This window comes from Dermochelys coriacea, chromosome 10 (genome assembly GCF_009764565.3).
Source record: "Dermochelys coriacea isolate rDerCor1 chromosome 10, rDerCor1.pri.v4, whole genome shotgun sequence".
Lineage (NCBI taxonomy): Eukaryota > Metazoa > Chordata > Testudines > Dermochelyidae > Dermochelys > Dermochelys coriacea.
The window spans coordinates 66783519-66803639 of record NC_050077.1 but is presented as its reverse complement, the minus strand read 5'-3'; the positions used below and the strand labels follow the sequence as shown (position 1 = coordinate 66803639).

Sequence of the window (20121 nt, the reverse complement as noted above, 5' to 3'; positions counted from 1 at the left end):
AATGGGGTTAGAGGATTCAGCCAGCTAAAACTCAGCCCAAGACCACAAACCTTCATCTTCAGTTTTTCCTCCACCAAACTATTGTATGCTCTTGCAGCTTGGAACGCTGATTTACTGTAGCTACCAATTTTTATGAACATGATATACTCCCCTCTACAACTCCTCCCTCCTACACTCTCTGAGGCTAAACACAGTGTAGGTACAGTTTTCCCAAGCTCGGAAAATGAGAGTGACACAGAAATAGAACCAGGTCTCATGCACTAGATTACGGAGCAACAAGCAGAGTTTCTTTTGCAGAAGGCGGGGGGGGGGAGGGGGGAGGGAAAAGAAGGGGAGAAAAGGAGGAATTGGGGAATCCAAACATTGGGAGAGCCATTTTTAAGGAAGAAAGCAGATGTTTTTAATCTCAAACTCATGTGGTTAAGCCCAATATCAGTGCATACATTTTACTCCCCTAGTTCCTATTCTATTATCCATCAGTTCATATATATCTCACAGAGAGATGATTTTATTTCCATTATTCACTATGGCAGAGTTATTTAGATGACCTTCATAACTCCTAACACTCTGTGTAAATTCCAGATGCTATAGAAAAGAAATGTATTGAAAAAATTCAGTTTATGCTGTCTGATCAGGAGGAAGGAAATCTGCTTTGAGATATGATTATTTGGGGAATCTGCCTATGCACAGTTAATGACATATATTTGAGATTCTAAACTTGGTATATTTACCTTTATCAAGCTGCAAACTCCATTTTGAGTGTAAAGCTCTGTTTCTGCCTTCCTACTGCCTTTTTATTACCCCCATCTTGGCTAAAATTCCAAGGACTGGTGTGACAAAGGGCTAACAATGGAAGGACATTAAACTTGGATGATTATCTGTTTAAATGGAGCACCTTGAGATAAATAGAAGGCTGCCATCCAGGGTAAACCAGTTTTCAAATCTGAACTCAAGGGGGTGATAACTAAGTAACAGATCACCTGGTAGAGGTCTCTGATCACCTGATGAGGTTGATCAGCAAGTCACCTGACAAGGGGGCTGAAGGCTATAAAAGAAAGGGTTTCTCATCAAATTTGAGAAAGAGAACACAAACAAACAGAAGGGTACTGACTAAGTGATTCTCCCTCTCTGATCTCATGTTTCAGAAGAAAAGCCATGAGAAGCAAGAGGGAGGGGCTTGGGCATTGCCTTCAACCCCAGGCCTCAGCAAGTCTAACGCCAGCCCTCGCAACCCTATTAGAACACGGTTGTGACCCACTTTGGGGTCCCGACCCACAGTTTGAGAATCGCTGATTTAAATGCTTTAAATGCTTCAAAATCCTTTTGATTCCATAAATAAATAGAATGTCTCTTTCCTTTAAGGAATAAGGTCAGTAAGGCAGTTAGCAATAAAGCAGAGATTCCCATGTTGTGGGTCACAACCATCTTTCCCTTCCCATATTGATAAGTGCATGGGAGGTTTTGATATGGAAAAAGAACTACTGCATTAAATATACAGATTTCCAAGAAACCCCAAAAGAATAAGAGTAGTATCATCCTAACCCTACAAAAGAAAAGAAGCTAGATGGAAGGACTGCTGCCTTTTCTTCAGTTCAAATCTCTGACACATGTATAAAAGTGATTTAGGAGCAGGGTAGAGGAGGAACTTACAAATACTCTCCAGTTTCCACATCTTTCATTTCTGAGAGATGTTTGTAAAAGAAGAGGAATAATGGCACCTATTCAACAAAATGGATTTTCTATATATCAGAAGGGCAGATATATCAGACTATAACCAAATGTTTGGGAAGCTACTCTTATCCCCCACTGTTCTGAGGATCCATGAACAGAAATTATATCTTAAATTAACACATTTGCACATTTAGATTTATGGGAAATCACCTCAGTATAATGTAGCCTTTTTCTAAATAGATTCTTAAAAAATTATAAATGGATGCAGTGAGACAAAGAGGTACGTTTTCAATAAAACAAAACTTACCATTTTGCCAATCATCATCACATAAGGGCCAGCCTGTTGATTTACAGCTAGAAAATCCAGTAAACGCACATACCAAAATATAATATTTAGGCAGTATGTTATTCTTCCAGCAACAAAAACATAATTTTCTCTGTAGGTATTGTCACCAAAGTTCCCTTTTGCTCCAAATCTTAGTGCAAACCCAATGAAGAAAGTAATAATGGCAATTGTATCACTAATGTTGAAGTAATCACTGAACCACACTTTAATCTTCTGATTAATTTTCCCAGCCTCTGACATAAAGATCTACATTAAGGAGAAGAAAAAAAAAATAAGGTATCTGCATATTTATCTCATATCAAGACCATTGAACCATCTGAACATTTTATCAGTAAATAAAATTTTTATCAGCATGTTTGAGCATGCTTCCATGTTAAATCGATAAACCTTAATATAAAAATATTTACTGTCCAGATTTTTAGATATACATATGCGATTACCACAACTGCATGTACAACCACAATTCCACATTAAAATGTATCAGTTTGATGGCTAACTGGTCAATTGTGTGTACTTTTATTGAGAGTCTATGCACAATACCATGCACATTTTTTAAAATCTCAGCTCTGCTCTGAGGTTACCCCTTGTAGAAAAAAGGTGTTTCAGCACCAATGCTGAAAGACCATTCATTTTCATATTTTTAATGGTACTTCAGTATGATTGCTCAAAATATACCACATCCAAATCCACTAGCCTTTTTTGAGTGACAAGGGATTTGATTCTTGTAGTAAATTATTTGTTATATAAAGGAGATATCATAATGCCTTTAATAAAATAAAATAGTTTAAAATACAGATATTAGTAAGTGCTCTATAATACTTTTAATCTGCATCACTTACCTTATCTTTTGATAAAGACCATTTAAAGCAAACTGCTCTACTTGACATTAGTGAAGTAATTTAGAACACAATTGAGATTACAAAAACATACCTCACGAATCTTCTCAACAGCTGATGTAAAAATATAAGCTATAACAATCCATTCTTGAACTGATGGTATTTCTTCCATTTTTACAAGGACTACAAATGTGTAAAGCATCAGAAATCCTATGTATGCCAACTAAAAAAAAAGCAAGTAAGCAAATATGTTATCTTTATATAGTTACACAATTTATTTTCAAATGGATGTGGATTATTTTTGATAATCTGATCAGATATAGTGTGCACAAAACAGTAAGTAGGAAACAGTACTTGCTTACAGAGACAAGGATAGTAAATGCCAGTAAATGGGAAAAATATTGTATATTGGCTTTATATATCCCTCAAGAGCAAAAGAAAAAAGTAACAATAATCTACAATAATTTAGGATGTTAAATACAAATTTATGTAAATTATCTAAAATAAATAAATTAGACTAATGAACAACTATGTACCGTCTGCTAAACTGGATGAGGCAAAATAATACACCAAAATAAAATAAATCTGAGTGCTAAGTATTCATCCTGAGTTACCTTGCAGGAGGAGGACATATCAGGACAAATAGGGTGAAGAGTAAGTATAATATATTTTGCACACTGTGTATGCACCAGCCAGCTTCTAAGACTCCAGTGAGTCTCATTTCTTAGGAAGATAGTTTTAGAAGGACAAGAGCAGTTAAACTCTGCTGCTATTTGTAACAACTGTATGCTGGTCAAAGAACCAGCCGTAAATATGAACTACTTTTGAAAAGAGGTCTTGAGCATGTCATTTTACACAACGTTCTTCAAAAACTCACCGTATTGAACCAGAACTTCACAATTGGCGCATGATAGAATGCATAAAACTTTCGTGTAATTGGAAGTCGTTTTGGTTTTGTTGGCATCTCCATGTCATGTTTTCCTTCAGTACTGTCCAAGATCCTTACTTCTTTAAATACTTCCTAACATAAAAAGGATAGATTATGAATTTATGTATAGAAATACTTCTTTGTTCTTTGGGTTTTTGTTTGTTTATGTTACCATGGGTATCTCTTCTGCTATATTCTGGAAGTTGTTTTCACCATCGTCCATTGTCATCTGATGTGCATCTTGAGACTGTGGAATATGGGACATTTCTGCCTTGGTTTTATATTCCAGCATTAGTATGGCAGGGGGTAGTAAGATGCTCAGTATCACCTATAAGAATTGAAGATGAGCAATTTTAAAGATGTACTTCCATTTAACGTCAGCATATTAAAATGTCAGGCATATTGGTACACAGACTATCCCCTGTAAAAATATAATTTTATAATCCCAATTATCCTTGTGAGGTAGTTGGTAGAAAAAAATGGGGGTGGAGAGAGATTTTTTGTTATTTATACATGTAACTTACAGGCCAAGTGTGAGCATATAAAAAATGTTCCATGAAATTCTTGAGGAAAAAAAAAAATCAGTGGGTTCCAAAACTAAACATCACTGGACAGAATGTATTCCAAGATTAAACAACAGAGAGCTACAGCTTAATTGAATTCATAGGTCATTTCTTCTTCCCCTAATTTTGGCAAGAACATGGCTGAAGTCTTAGAGACAGGGCATGGTTAACTGTACATGAGTCAGTTTTTCTAGTCACGGTAGAAAAATCATGATGTCTAAAACATGTATAAAAAGTACTAGATAAAATAGCTGTTTATTGAAGTTAGTCCATTACAAGGCAAGAGAGGTAAACAGATAAGTTGGCATGTAAGATTTTAGTAGGTCACATAGTAGATGATGCTTGTAGAGGTTTTGTATGAAAGTTGCACTTTTGGGGTGATTTCCCCTTTGTTACTCCAAATAATGGAATAAATTTTCAGTATGATGTCCATAATAGATATGCACTCTTGTAATTGTTAATTAGAGCTGCATGACTTTTTTTAGTGCACTATTCTGAAAACTTACACCACCTGATCCTGCAGATTTGTGTGCCAGTGTTCCACTGTATGCCCTCCATTTGTTCATCCTGGGCCTCCGAAATAAAAGTAAAAAGCTTATTTCTACATGAAGATTTACTTACTGCCTGTAGAAGGCAGAAGCACATGAAATTGTATTCTTACAGTGGATTTTCTGTTGTTAATTTTTTTCACCACTATATTTTTAGTAGTGGATTAGTATTCACAGTAATCTACATATGCCTCTGATTAAGGGCTACTTGCCTGTTTTCTGCCTTCTACATTTCTGTACCTTATTTAAAAAGATAATAGAGCATCAAAAGAAGAGTTTATAATAACATGTCCAGATTTGATTAAGTTAAAAAAGTTACAGTAGAACAGTTTCACAACATTTATTAAGGTAAATAAGGGTTACAGTGATAAAAGTTTTATAGGAATAGTACTTTGTATACAACACACTTTTCTTCCACTTCAGCATAAACACAATAAATAAGAATGGCGGGTAGGATTAACACTAACAGTGAATTGTAAGGATGTTTACCTTGTACCATGAATTTTTCCTCATGTTAAGTCTTCCCATCCACATATCAGATAACAACATCTGTGTACAAGTATGAGCTACAAATGGGCGGAGTCTTGAAGACACTGCTAGCTTAAGACAGGTTGAATTACTCCAGTTTTTCAGCTCATAGGTTAATAACTTCATAGCCATGGTTTCATCTTGTCGGAAGGACTGTTCTAGTAGTTCAACTGCAAGTTGTCCAAACTCACTACAAAAAGGAAAAAAACCCAAAATACCAATTTTAGGTTCTGGAGAGTTTCTTCTTTCATACAAAGTATCAGGGATTTTGAGGAGTTCCCTTCTTCCACTGCAACAACTGGGATATGTGCGGGGGTGTTCAATTCACACCATCCTGTACGTGGTTTGTGAGGCTAAGAGGCCAACTAACCAGTTAGGCCACCTAATTCCCCTCACATGAGGCCTAAATAATTCCCTGAATGATAGCACCCAGCTGAGAAGGAACAACAGGGGTAGGATAAAGACAAGAAGTTGGCAGCAGAAAAGGGGGTTCAGGGAGATAATTTGCAGTCACTCCTTGGGAGCAGGGAAGTGTGATCAAGGCTACTGAGTTCAGTAGTCTGCAGTTACTCTCTGTGAAGAGGGAGTTTGAGCTGGGACATCCAGAGAGAGGAGCTGGCAGAAGCTGTAGGAAGGAGTCCCGGGAAACACAAGGACGTCTGAGAGAAAGCAGACCGCAGTAGCCAGGTATAGGGTCCCTGGACTGGAACTTGGAGTAGTGGAAGGGCCTTGGTTCCCCTACCAGCCAGCGGGGGAAGTGGTACCATCAGGGCAATGCACAAGAAGACTGCCTTAGACCACTGGTATGGAAAGTCTTAGATATCCAAGAAGGGGAAGACTTTAATGACCTGGCTGGAAAGCCAAGCCACAAAGACAGAGTACTCTGAGTCACAGAGAGTGAGACAGATGGCAGGGCGTGCAGAAGGGGACATCAGACCTGAGTGGAGCTAAACTCCAGATGTAGTCACAAGGAGGATCCCTAGAGGTGAACAGAACACCCAGTGTCATGGTAATCCCTAGATCAAGAGACTATATCCCATATGATCAAATTCTTGCGAGTGCAAGAGGATGGGCTATACCGGGCATTGTTGGAATTTCAATCTGCCTTGTCATCTGATAGGTGTGCTTACATTATCTAATGAACACTAATTCACACACAGTACATATGGCTTTCCTTAAAATGTATGAACACTACATATGTAATACAATAAGTTTAGGGTAAAAGCATCTCTGTCAAGGTGCTCAAAGTTCTTTTAATATAAACACCAGGTTTGCCAACAGTAATATAAGTAATGCGCTGATATGCATCTTGTATTAGAATACAATCTAATAACTTTGAGAAGATCCTTGTTCTTCAAGCATGCTAAGTAAACAAGTAGCAGAAAGGGGAAAGATGTTTTCTATTCATGTCTACTTTGCTAGTGTTATAAGAAGGATTATAAGAAAGATTTAACAAGATGAAAAGTAGATTACTTGGAGTACTGTTTCAGTTCTTCAGAGGTATCATCAACAAGGTCACTTTGTTTTGCCTCATATGCCATTGAACGATACACCTTGCAGGCAACTAAGGCTTTAGCCATGGACTCTTCACCATGCTGCCAGAAGAAAAGGGCCATTTTCTGTCTTTTCATTAACACTGCCCAAAGTAAGAGTTCATTAAGAGGATAATGAAAGCGTCTAGTTTCAGGATCATCAATATCTACGACTTCATCTTTGGTTCTTTTCTTTTTTCCTTCTTCAGCACTTGAATCAATCTTTAAAAAAAAAAAACAAAGGAAAGGTTAGAAAATTACATTTTATCAGAACAAATTTAGATTTAAAGTACTGTTGACAGTGATAGAGCACCAATCACCATTTCTAGCTGTGTAACATATTTGTAAGTCAGCTGGGTTTTCCTTTTAAAACTCAAGTTAAATCTTGCTAATTCATGCTTATATCTGGGACACATTGCCCATATGTTTTGCAAATTATTGGACAAAGAAGCAATGAACAAAAAGATTCCTAAAGTAGGATAAAGAAACTCACTGGTAACAAGAAAAGGAGTACTTGTGGCACCTTAGCGACTAACTAATTTATTTGAGCATAAAGCTTTCGTGAGCTACAGCTCACTTCATCGGATGCATCCGATGAAGTGAGCTGTAGCTCACGAAAGCTTATGCTCAAATAAATTTGTTAGTCTCTAAGGTGCCACAAGTACCCCTTTTCTTTTTGCAGATACAGACTAACATGGCTGCTACTCTGAAACCTGTCATTGTTAATAGTTTTTTTTTACTAACCTAGAGCCAAATCCTGCTCATTTTACTAATGCAGGTAGTTTCAATGGGACAGATTCATCCCTGTTGTAACTGTGTTCAGTGATGTTACACCAAGGATGAGTTTTTTGCCCTTAAATACCACTGCTTATAAATAATATTGAAAATAAAATAAATGCATTATTTATATAGCCCTTGCAATGGGCTAAGCAGTTTACAGGAAAGTATGAAGTCAGAGGATCTATTGACTATATTTTGCCACAAATTTCAGTAGGGCTAGGATTTCACTCTAGGTTCTTACCTTGAAGAATTTACAATCAAAAAATGGTGAAATCTTATGACACAAACTTACCTTTGGTTTGTAAGGCTGTGCAGTTTTGATGAAATGATTATGTCGCATTTTCTCTTTTTTATCTGCCCTGTTACCAAAAGGCTCATGGCTTTTACGCAGTTGAGGAGTATTATTTGAAGGATTACGCCCAGACCGCTGGAAGTAAAAAAAAAAAGAAGAAGAAGAAAAAAAAAAAAAAGATGTTAAATGTTGTTTTTAAGTTTCTTAACACATTTAGATAAAAAACACAATATGAGACAGCTATACAAATGCGAATGTACGACTATTTAATTGAAAAATTATGTAGTTGAAATGGTTATCATTGATTATAAATTTGATCTCCATATGGTAGCTAAAACCTTAAATAGTAAAATATTTTTCACATGAGTAATTCTTAATCACACAGCTAATCCCATTGCCCTTAATGGACTATAACAAAGATTTACAAGACTGGGCTATAATTTTCACAAGCAGTCAACTGTTGTTGGTGTTTAGACATTTTAAAACACGTTTTCCTAAATGTAAAGCATTTTAAGCAATTTCTCATCATCAAACTCCACATACCCGACTGTTCCCACTGAGACTGTTGTATATGACTCTAAAGCGTTTTCGCGTATAGGTGCATCTGTAGGTTCCTCCCATCAAATATTCAATAACAAGCCCTACATCAATCAGGTTGATTTTATATCCTGGAGGAAGGTTTCCCTAGAAATATAAAACTACTCTTAGCGTTGCAGATATATTACAACATAGTTAAACTTATTTACAGCACTTTTACATGTATGTCTATTCCAGATAACGAGTGAGTTAAGCCTTTCATTCTAAAAGCCTGTTTGAGGTTTAATATATAAACTATTTCAAAGCAGAGTAGATTCTACTTTGTCAGGTACAGTAATTTTCCACCTGGAGATTGTATGTATTTTTTGGTTTTGTAACTCAAGTGCTATTAACCTATTTTCATTTAAACAGCCAAAATAAGTTAAAGCTGAAAACCTAACGTTTTGTGGAGGAAGAAACAGAAAATACTCTTTTTAGAAAGATCGTTTTTAGATTCAAGCAGCTTAGATTCAAACATTTCAAGCTGTGTGACAATGAGACATGACTGATACAACTGCAGACCTTGGAAGGACAGGAGTTTGCTAGAGAGGCTCTATTCTTTCCTGTCAAGAGGATCCAAACAGCAGCATCATTTGTTTGCTTCAATAAGCCTTTGCATTGCGAGTGTATCTCACATCTTTAAAGTTGTCTAGAATCCATTTATATTCCTCATAATAATCAGCAATTTTCTTCCAAATTCTGGAACTTAAACACAAAAGTATTTTCCCATGGAAGTTCCATTAACATTTGTTTTGGGTTGTTTTTTTGTTTTTTTTTGTGGGGGTGAGGTTAGAAGAGAAGGTGTTGGGGGTGAATATGGGTGATGGTATCTTTTCTGCCCCTCTATGGCTTGAAGTGGAAGATTCCTGCTCTAGTCTCTCCTTCCCTCAGCAGGCAGTGAACTAGGGTGGAATAGGAATACATCATATACTAATCTCCTAGTCATGACCTTGCCCAACCAATTAGAAATCCTGTGTTAGGCCCTTCTGCTCCCCCCCAATTGGTTTCACTGCCTAGAGTCTTCAAAATTGCTAGAGATTATACATATGATGGAAGGATAAGGATAAGCAGGACTTGCCCCAAAAGATCAGTGCCTTTATCTTATTGTTATGCTAGTTCTCAAGCCCCTCATTTACACTACTTCAGGGATACCAAGTGTGTTGGCCAGCTAGAGCCAAGTTATACTTCTAATGAGACTCCATGGATTAAGTTAAGGCTATGGAAGACCCTTACCTCACAGTGAAACATCTATTAACTTCAGTGGGATTCTGGGAGCAATAGATCAGAATTCTCATTGCACATCCCATGAGTACCCAGTTTATAATGGGAAAACTAATGATCCAACCAGTGGACTGCATTCAAAGTCCTTTCTAGGGCTGAATCTCTGTGACTTGTAAGCCAACTTTCCTGTTGCAATTCCTCCTCCTCTCCCCTAACATTTGAGACATTGGGCTAGCCCGGAGAGTATTGCAGCTCAGTGTTGAGAGATTGTCAGCAGCCAAATGCAGCACATTGACATCATCTGCCAACAAGAGATGCACATTGCCACTGCAAGATGTAAGGTGCTTCAAGATAATCAGTTTTGACCTGCTGTTCCACACCCCACATGGCAAACACAGCCACTCTATTTAGATCCAGTGAAACACCTCAGATGCAGCTCCACTTACATCTGCTAGTACCTGCGATATGATTCAGGTGGGAGGTTTCCAAATCGCAAATGTTTACAAGCCAGTGAATGTTAACTGGGACCAGTAAGTTCTGCCAAGAATAGCACTCCCAGGTGTCTAAGTAGGTGACTTCAACAGCCACCATCCTGACTGGGGATACCTGGCATCAGATGCTAACTGGTGGAGTGGGCATCTAACAATGATCTTGCCCTCATCCAGGATGCAAAGCAAGGAGGCACCTTCCACTCAGTCAGATGGTCTCATGAATATTTCCTGATTTGAACTGGGTGTCATCTGTGGATAGTCACTCCCAACTTGCATCATGTCTGGTCTTAGAAGACCTCCCACATAGCCAACACAAACCTTTCATTATCCACATCGGCACATCCACAACTCCCAGTCATTAGATCCTTTAACAAATAGAAACAGAACTCCAGGAAGGCAAACTGGAAGAAGTACACAGATGCTCTAGTAAAAAGCGTCATCACCATACCATCACACAGCATTCTGGTCAACGAAACTTTCGGTCGACTCCAAAAAGACATTTTCAAAGCTGCCTGCATGTCCATACTAGGTGGCCACCATCCAGTCTACATACCATGCCTTGATGTTGAATGTGCTAAACTGCTCAGTCATTGTGAATCCTGTGGTGATCCAGATATTGCTGATCAGCTAATCAGGTCACTGGATGCTGCCAGACATGCACAATGGGATGAGATGATTTGGAATTTAAACGTCACTCACTCAAATGGGAAACGTTGGAATTTGATTGGTCATCTTGGTGCAGATCAGCAGCCCTAAGCTGAACCACCTGTCACACCAAACCAAGCTGCCAGCCATCTGGTGAATGTGTCAAACAACCCAAATAAGAAGCATGTCATACAACAAGTCCATGACGAATAGCATCAGTCCCATCGAAGTAACATCACTCAGCAAAACAGAGCCGTCCACAGCCACAGAGTTAGACAAAATTCTGATATTAAGAGCAGCACTGCTGCTGGCTATGACAACATATTGCCAGAGCTCCTAAACATGAGTACCAAGGTGCTTCATCAGTGGCTGGCACAGTTCTTCACACGAATGGTCAACAAAGAGTAACTTATGAAGACATGTCAAAAGTCACTGCTCTCCTGAAACTGGGGAAAGACCCACAATGTTGCAAGATACCGAACTATATCTCTGTCGTCCGTGACATTCACAGAGCTGGAGTGTCTTCACTTCTGGGGAGTTGCGCGGAAGAGTCAATTCTCAGCATTTGGCAAGCAGGCTTTCAGAGGGAGAAGAGCACCTGCGATCAAATGCTAGCTTTGACAACATTCACTAAAAACAGTTTTAAAACAACAACAACTGAAAATGGGAGTTGTATTTCTGCACCTGAAAGCAGTATATGACACAGTCTGATACATGGTACTCTTAGTCAAATTGTCAAGAGCACTCCTAGCATGGGTAGTCAACTTTGTTGACCTTTTAATCTGCAACAGACGTTTCCAAGTGTATGTGGAAGACAGAAATAGTGCTTGGAAAAGACAAACCAACAGTCTACCCCAAGGTTCTGTGCTGGCCCCGACACTTTTCAACCTGTACACAAACAACCTTCTGTTTCCCCGGTCCTGCAAGTTCACATACCAGATGGCATTTGCCTTAGATGTCCAAGCAGTTGCCAGAACTTGAATATGCCCTAAACACGGACTTGATTAAGATGGCCAATCACTGTAGTGGTTGGCATTTACAACCAAGGACAAAAGAACAGCCATGCTCGGTCAGACTGATGGTCGATCTAGCCCAGTATCCTGTCTTCAGACAGTGGCCAATGCCAGGTCCTTCAGAGGGAATGAACAGAACAGGTAATCAAGTGATCCATCCCATTGCACATTCCCAGCTTCTGGCAAAGAGAGGCTAGGGACGCCATTGATGGACCTATCCTCCATGTATGACCAAGACACTTTTCAGTATGTTCCATCTTTACAACACCAGAGCAGTCCCAGAACCGAATATCTTTCTCAATGGACACCACTTGAAATACGAATCCCATCCAGTCTACCTAGGAGTAATCCTACATAGATCTCTCACTTATCCTAACCGTCTGAGCAAAACATGATGAAGGTGAGGTAGCATATTCCTTCCAAGCAAATTGGCTGGCACTTCACTGGGAGCAAATGCTCAAATGCTTCAATTATCTGTTTTAGCCTTCTGTTACTTTGTACCATAATACAATACTCCGGTCTGACTCGATCAGTCTCACATCAAGTTGGTTGACACACAACTACACTCAACCATGTGCATTGTAACTGGGACGATTTGACCCACAACAGTACCATGGCTCCCCGTATTAAGCATCGTCACTCCCGCACACATTCGTCATAAGGATGCTATGGCCAGAATGGTTGAGAAGATGAGGGAAAACCTGAGCCTACCACTATGCAGAGATCTCTTTGACCATCCAAGAGTGCACTTGTTGTTGAGGCACCAGTGTGGGCTCATTTACCCTGTCCAGATTTCTCTGCAAAACTAATGATCCAACCAGTGGACTGCAGCTGACATCAGAAACTCGTCTCCATGCCACTCCTGGGCTTTTCTGAACTGATTTCAAAAGAACTGGGTCAATGTGCAGCCAGATTTCATACCTGGGGCCAACAAGAGGATCCCACCTGCAGCTGTGGCCAAAGACAGACAATGTCACACATCACTGACAACTGCCCTCTGACAAGATTGGATGGTGGTCTGAGGGCTCTGCACTCCACTGATGAGGCTGCTGCAAATGACATTGGCAAGCTCCACATCTGACAAGAAGAATGGGAGCTCTGCCTCATAGAACATGCTCCTTGGATACTAGCTTTACTACTGGTCCAATCCATAGTGACTCTGCAAGCAGAACTCTTACTAAGATCAATGGAGTTCTACCCAGAGATTTTACAAGACTGGGCCCTATTTAACTATTGCTGTAATTCAATCTCTGAGGGAAGAAAAATTGGACACTAAAAGGGTAACAGACTAGGAACAGGTTTCAGAGTAGCAGCCGTGTTAGTCTGTATTCGCAAAAAGAAAAGGAGTACTTGTGGCACCTTAGAGACTAACAAATTTATTAGAGCATAAGCTTTCGTGAGCTACAGCTCACTTCATCATCCGATGAATCATCCGAATGCATCCGATGAAGTGAGCTGTAGCTCACGAAAGCTTATGCTCTAATAAATTTGTTAGTCTCTAAGGTGCCACAAGTACTCCTTTTCTTTAGACTAGGAACAGTCAGTCTTCTTTTGCCTAAAACTCTCTGAAGATGGTGCTTACTGCAAATGGAAACTAACAGTTTGTAGTACTAGCATCTTCTCTTTTGGGAACAGAATCTTACAGAACAAAAACTAATCCTAGTTCAGTTTCCTCTTCATCAGGCTCAAGACTCTTCCACAAGACTCAAACAAGGAGATGGCTGAAAAAGGTAGCTGACTAGGATGATCCTCATCCATTTTCCTTTGCATATTGCTCTAGAATACTATTTCACTACTGTTGCTGCAATGGCAGACGAGTCTTAAATTAACGATCAGATGGCATAAGGCCTGTGGATCTGGAGTTTTGCTTGGACTAAAATTTTATTATCCCACTGATTTTACTTAAGCGCTTTTGAAAATTTTACCCTTGATTATTTAATTATAGGTATACACCTACTAACTTATCTCCACAGATCATCCTTCCAAAACTGTTGTGAAAATGCTTTCAGTGTGGCCACAGTAATATCATCTACTTCTCAGAATCAATTCTCCCATCCCACCTGACTGTATGTTCTTTCAAAATCTGGGTTTAAGATACTCATATGTAATTAATACAATTAGGATTGGCTAATTGTTGTTGATATTAAAATAAACCTAACAGTCTAAAACACTAAGACTTAAATTGCTAGCAAAACATCTTATTTCACTGTTGTTTGATACAAGTTTAAAGCATACCTGTTTGACATCCCGAACAAGGTGAAAGAGTGTTGGGTTAGTTGGGCCTTGTTTCTTTACATACACACACACACAAAGAAAAAAGACAGAATTTTGGACAGTTAAATTGTAAGTAATCGTAAATATGCAAGACTGACATGAAAACATGGAAGCAAAAGCAAAAACCTGATATTTGCATATTGACCTTAATCAAAGAAGTTGTCTCTCTAAACTGTTAGCAACCATCAGATACAAATAGTCCACCATCTAGCAATACTATGTGTTAAGCATTTTCCCTTTGTTTCTGGTTTTCCTTTCTGATTTTGTAAGAGAGAGAGAGAGAGAGAGAGCGCACGAGAGAAAGATCAGGTCAATGTACTGTAGCTCTTGTCTCACATCCACAGAATGGACCACCACTCATCAATGTATGGATTCTTGTAAAATTTTATGTATAATTTTACTTTTTAGCTCTTTTAAACCACAGAAATCAATTCCATTCATGTTTACAGAATTTAAAAATGAAAATAATTGAGTAAAAGAATTTGTCATGTGGTAAGTTACTAAGTAAAAGTAGTTTTTACTTTGATACAACAGTCTTCATTTCCTAAACTGCTGTATAGCGTTGCTGTTAGAACATTTGCCATGCTCCATCCCAGAAGTGGCTGTACATCAGCAGTGTGTGAAATCATCTCTGTACAATTCACTTAAAAGTGTGAAATGCTATATATTAACTATTTAAACACTTTAACAAATATTAATTGTTAACTATTTATTTACATATGGCAATAGTATATTGCCTTTATATAGTATCTTTTACTTTGAGAGTGCTTTATAAAGATAAATATTGTTCACATTTTACAGATGAGGAAACTGGGTACAGATTTTTTTTTTTTTTTTTGGACAAAGTTAAACTATTTACAGAATCGGGTGTAGAACCTGGTCTCCTAGTTCCTAATCCTTTGCTTTAATCACTAGACCATACCTCTCACTTACAGAAAAAGGTTTCAGAGTAGCAGCCGTGTTAGTCTGTATTCGCAAAAAGAAAAGGAGTACTTGTGGCACCTTAGAGACTAACAAATTTATTAGAGCATAAGCTTTCATCCGATGAAGTGAGCTGTAGCTCACGAAAGCTTATGCTCTAATAAATTTGTTAGTCTCTAAGGTGCCACAAGTACTCCTTTTCTTTTTACAGAAAAAGATTATTTTTGTGCTTTCTAAAACAAAATTCAAATTATTTATACCCTCTAATTTCCCTTGAAAGATCCAAAAGTAACTGTCATATAGTTACCATAGGGTTTGTAAAAATACTCTGAAGATGTAAAGCACATTAACTGCTAAAAAGCATAAAAAGTTGTTTCTTTCATTAGATGGCTGTCCTCCATGAGTGCCTCATCTTGGGTCACAGGGACTCCTGCATGCAACTTTGATAACCAGTGAGTTTCAAGGCTTCCTGTACTGATTAGCTGTCAAATGCTGACACTCAGAATGTTCTTATCTCCTTCAGTGCATGCCTAAAACTTAGTTCTTTTATAATGGATCACCATAGAAATACATGGTTATATGTTGCACCTACGGTTAGTATGATCACCTAGTAAAGTAGTTAAATATATGGAATAAATGCCCATGAAAACAATGTTTCTAGGTCATCTTTAAAAATAAGTAGGCATACAAAGCAAGAGTTTTCTAACAGCTATTTTCACAAATTTTTCTAATTATGACAAGTTTACAGCTGTGACTTTATAAATTGAATACAGTATATAAAATTCTCTACAATTGTCATTAACTTACTGTGTTGTAAAGCTCTTCCAGCCTGGGAATTGTAAGGAACTTGTGCATGCTTACTCCGTTTTCAATAAGAAGTTTCACAAATGCAACTCGATCCATCACAAGGGCATCCAACATAGCCTGTTCCAGGGATCCAACCTGAAGGAGATACGGAGGGGAAGAGGAGGGGAGAATGGTAAACGAATTACTTATTCAAAGACTATTACTGAGGTAAATGTACCTCTACTTATCCAGCAGAACTAAATTAAAACTGTCTCATTTATATACAGATAAGGTAAGCAAGGAAATAGTGAGAGGGTATTTAACAACTTTTAACAAGTTGCTTCAAAAAAACAAACAAGGTCAGAACTGCCATTAGTTCCAACAATGTCCCTGTGCTTTGACTGCAAAGTACTGTAAGGTTATTTTATTAATGGAAAACCAAAATCTGAACCTTAGTACCCAAGCCAATTTACAAGCCACAGACAATAGAAGAAAAGAAAGATGCCGCTGTTTAATACCCCATGTACGTTTCTTCCAACTGACAACAAGAATCTGTTCCACTGGCTTCTTTTTAAAGAGTTTTATAAGATCATGTAATATGAAAGCAGAAGAAGCTAATGAGTTGAGGTATCTTTAGATGTTACAGCTCCTGATAAATAAGAGAGTAAAGTTTTAATCTTTTGTACTGAATATTTTTCCCCTGGTACTTGGAACATTTAGCACATTAAAAAAAAAAATCCAATAATTTTAGTTAAGTAAAAAAATGAAGTAGCTAAATGTCCAGAAATTGCTCTCCTAAAAATGTCAGTATTCTACTATTTCTACAAAATCAAAAGGTTCATTTTTTGAAATAATTTAGCTTCTGTACTATAAAATACCACTATGTTTAATCTAGAATATTTACATACCAACCATTGTTGTCCATAAACAAAAACATGATTTTTGGCAATATCAACTCTGTCCCATGCCAGTGTAAGGACAAGCTGGTCAAATGCAGAAGCATTTGTACCTAAATCAAAAACAAAGAATGTACACTTATAAATTTAAGTTGCTCATAAAATGAAGTCTTATTTCATAAATTTTCAAATTTTAAGGTGGGATATTACACATTAAGATACCCTAAAATTGTTTGAAACAAATATTTTTACCTCAAAGGAAACACATAAAATTACAATGTATTTTTTATTACTTAACACCATATATCCATGTCATAAGTAAGTAGCTGTAACAGAACAATTACTCACTTTGGAAAAAATTTAAACAAAAAATACATAAATATCACTTTACTATATAAATGCTTATATTTTCCTTCATATCACTAAAGTGCAATTTTGGGTTATTAAATGCCCTTAAATTTAAAACCTCACCTTTTAGCAGCGCTGTAAGTATTGCAACATCAATATCTTGATGTTCATCTGACCCAATATGGAATACGGTAATCTGTTTTATTAAAAAGAAAAAAAAAACCAGCATAATATTGAAATAAGTATTCCATCTCACTTTTAAAAACAGCATCTCCTCTATATTTTGTAGCACAAGGGATAAGCCTTTCACCATAAAGAATATAAAAATCTAAAATCAGTTTGAGTTTATGAGAACTTTGTTAGCTAATGTGTTTAAATACTGACACAAGATTGGGATTAGAGTCTGGGATGCTACTATTGCCCTCATTCAGAAAAAAACTTCAGTATGTATTTACATCCATCTTAATCAGTAAAGCAGTTAAGCAGTTTTCAAAATACCATCCCATAAGCAAAACACCTAAATTCCACTGACTTCAATAGAACTTTATGTTTGTGCTTAAAATTAAGAATGTGCTCAATTACCCTGCTGATTAGGGAACACTTTCCTGAATCATGGCCACTAACAATAAACATTTTACCATGATACTGACCAAATAACATTAAAAAATTATTTCAGTTTTTATGCCTCTAGTAGCAACAATATACTTCTTTAACTACAACATCTTGGGTTCACTTTATATTGTAAAATATCTTTTATTACACCATTTTGTGTTGATTAAAGAGAAAGCAATCAAGCTTACACCGAGCTCTTCTACACGTCTGGTTACAAAACCATCATTGATCATCATATGTAATCACAGTAAGCAGAATCACTTGACCAAAGGTAAGAAAAATGAACAAGAAAATTGGAGTTTGACTTTTATTTGGGGCCATTCTATCTTTGCTAGTTGTTCAGATTCCATCCCATAAAGATAAACCCTGACTGATACAAAAAATCTGAGATGAATCTAAAATAGATCTTACAAGTGCACATGCTTGAAATAAAAGGCTTCCTATGCTGAAATCCACTTACAAGTTCTTTTTTTTTCATGCATTCCAACAACGTCTGAAACAGATGAACTGCCTCACTCTGACCAAAATTAAATGTCTTTTTGATGGTTGAAATGATTTCAGGTTCTGCTCCATCAGGAATATTTCTAAGATTACAAAAACAACCAAAAGCCCATATTGTTATACATGAACTGTAAGCATGTCAATAAATATATTTCAAATGGTCTAAGACATGCCTATTCAAAAGCTCTAGGTACATGTAAGAACTTTACCAATATAATTATAACAATTGTCCAAAACTAAAGCAAGTCCCCCTTCTTCCTAAGGGCCACACAAACCGAGACTTTTCCCACAGTCTCCAAAACCAGCTTAGCACCTCCACCACCCAATAACCTCCAGTAAAATCCTGAGAGAACAGCTAGGCTGTGTAGCATGACCTGGTGATAAAATCTGGACTTTGGCAGATCAACAGGACCAAAGTGAACTCAAAAATCGAACTCTCTCTCTCTGAATATGTCCTACTTCATAGATTCATAGATACTAAGGTCAGAAGGGACCATTCTGATCATCTAGTCCGACCTCCTGCACAGCGCAGGCCACAGAATGTCACCCACCCACTCCTATGAAAAACCTCACCCATGTCTGAGCTATTGAAGTCCTTAAATCATGATTCAAAACTTCAAGGAGCAGAGAAGCCTCCCTCCAGTCAACCATGCCCCATGCTACAGAGGGAGGCAAAAAAACCTCCAGGGCCTCTCCAATCTGCCCTGGAGGAAAATTCCTTCCCGACCCCAAATATGGCAATCAGCTAAACCCTGAGCACATGGGCAAGATTCACCAGCCAGATACCCAGGAAAGAATTTTCTATAGTAAATCAGATCCCATCCATCTAATATCCCATCTCAGGGGATTTGGCCTATTTACCCTGAATATTTAAAGATCAATTACTTACCAAAATCCCATTATCCCATCATACCATCTCCTCCATAAACTTATCGAGTAGAATCTTAAAACCAGATAGATCTTTTGCCCCCACTGCTTCCCTTGGAAGGTTATTCCAAAACTTCACTCCTCTGATGGTTAAAAACCTTCGTCTGATTTCAAGTCTAAACTTCCTGGTGGCCAGTTTATACCCATTTGTTCTTGTGTCCACATTGGTGCTGAGCTGAAATAATTCCTCTCCTTCTCCTATATTTATCCCTCTGATATATTTATAGAGAGCAATCATATCTCCCCTCAACCTTCTTTTAGTTAGGCTAAACAAGCCCAGCTCCTTAAGTCTCCTTTCATAAGACAAGTTTTCCATTCCTCGGATCATCCTAGTAGCCCTTCTCTGTACCTGCTCCAGTTTGAATTCATCCTTTTTAAACATGGGAGACCAGAACTGCACACAGTATTCTAGGTGAGGTCTCACCAGTGCCTTGTATAACAGTACTAAAACCTCCTTATCCCTACTGGAAATGCCTCTCCTGATGCATCCCAAAACCGCATTAGCTTTTTTCACAGCCATATCACATTGGCAGCTCATAGTCATCCTATGATCAACCAATACTCCAAGGTCCTTCTCCTCTTCCGTTACTTCTAATTGATGCGTCCCCAACTTATAACTAAAATTCTTGTTATTAATCCCTAAATGCATAACCTTACACTTCTCACTATTAAATGTCATCCTATTACTATTACTCCAGTTTACAAGGTCATCCAGATCCTCCTGTATAATATCCCGATCCTTTTCCGAATTGGCAATACCTCCCAGCTTTGTATCATCTGCAAACTTTATTAGCACACTCCCACTTTTTGTGCCAAGGTCAGTAACAAAAAGATTAAATAAGATTGGTCCTAAAACCGATCCCTGAGGAACTCCACTGGTAACCTC

The 20121-nt window shown here is 37.8% G+C and overlaps 1 protein-coding gene across 5 annotated transcripts in view; it reads right to left on the bottom strand.

Moving 5' to 3' along the window:
- TRPM7 (transient receptor potential cation channel subfamily M member 7) overlaps positions 1-20121 on the bottom strand; it is a 114614-nt gene that overhangs the window by 36267 nt on the left and 58226 nt on the right. For 4 of the 5 annotated variants that reach the window (XR_006274781.1, XR_006274780.1, XM_038419651.2 and 1 more), the window contains exons 9-21: positions 18268-18391; positions 17319-17391; positions 16860-16960; positions 15973-16107; positions 14206-14259; positions 8568-8708; positions 8025-8159; positions 6894-7174; positions 5382-5610; positions 3954-4109; positions 3731-3874; positions 2948-3076; positions 1979-2263 (exon numbers count right to left, since the gene is read on the bottom strand). Coding sequence is in view for 3 of the 5 variants with exons in the window: in XM_038419651.2 (XP_038275579.1) it covers positions 1979-2263; positions 2948-3076; positions 3731-3874; positions 3954-4109; positions 5382-5610; positions 6894-7174; positions 8025-8159; positions 8568-8708; positions 14206-14259; positions 15973-16107; positions 16860-16960; positions 17319-17391; positions 18268-18391 (1987 nt within the window). In the remaining 2 variants the exon portion in view is untranslated. The remainder of the gene's footprint in view (positions 1-1978; positions 2264-2947; positions 3077-3730; positions 3875-3953; positions 4110-5381; positions 5611-6893; positions 7175-8024; positions 8160-8567; positions 8709-14205; positions 14260-15972; positions 16108-16859; positions 16961-17318; positions 17392-18267; positions 18392-20121) is intronic. The other variant, XM_043493873.1, reaches the window with a different exon arrangement.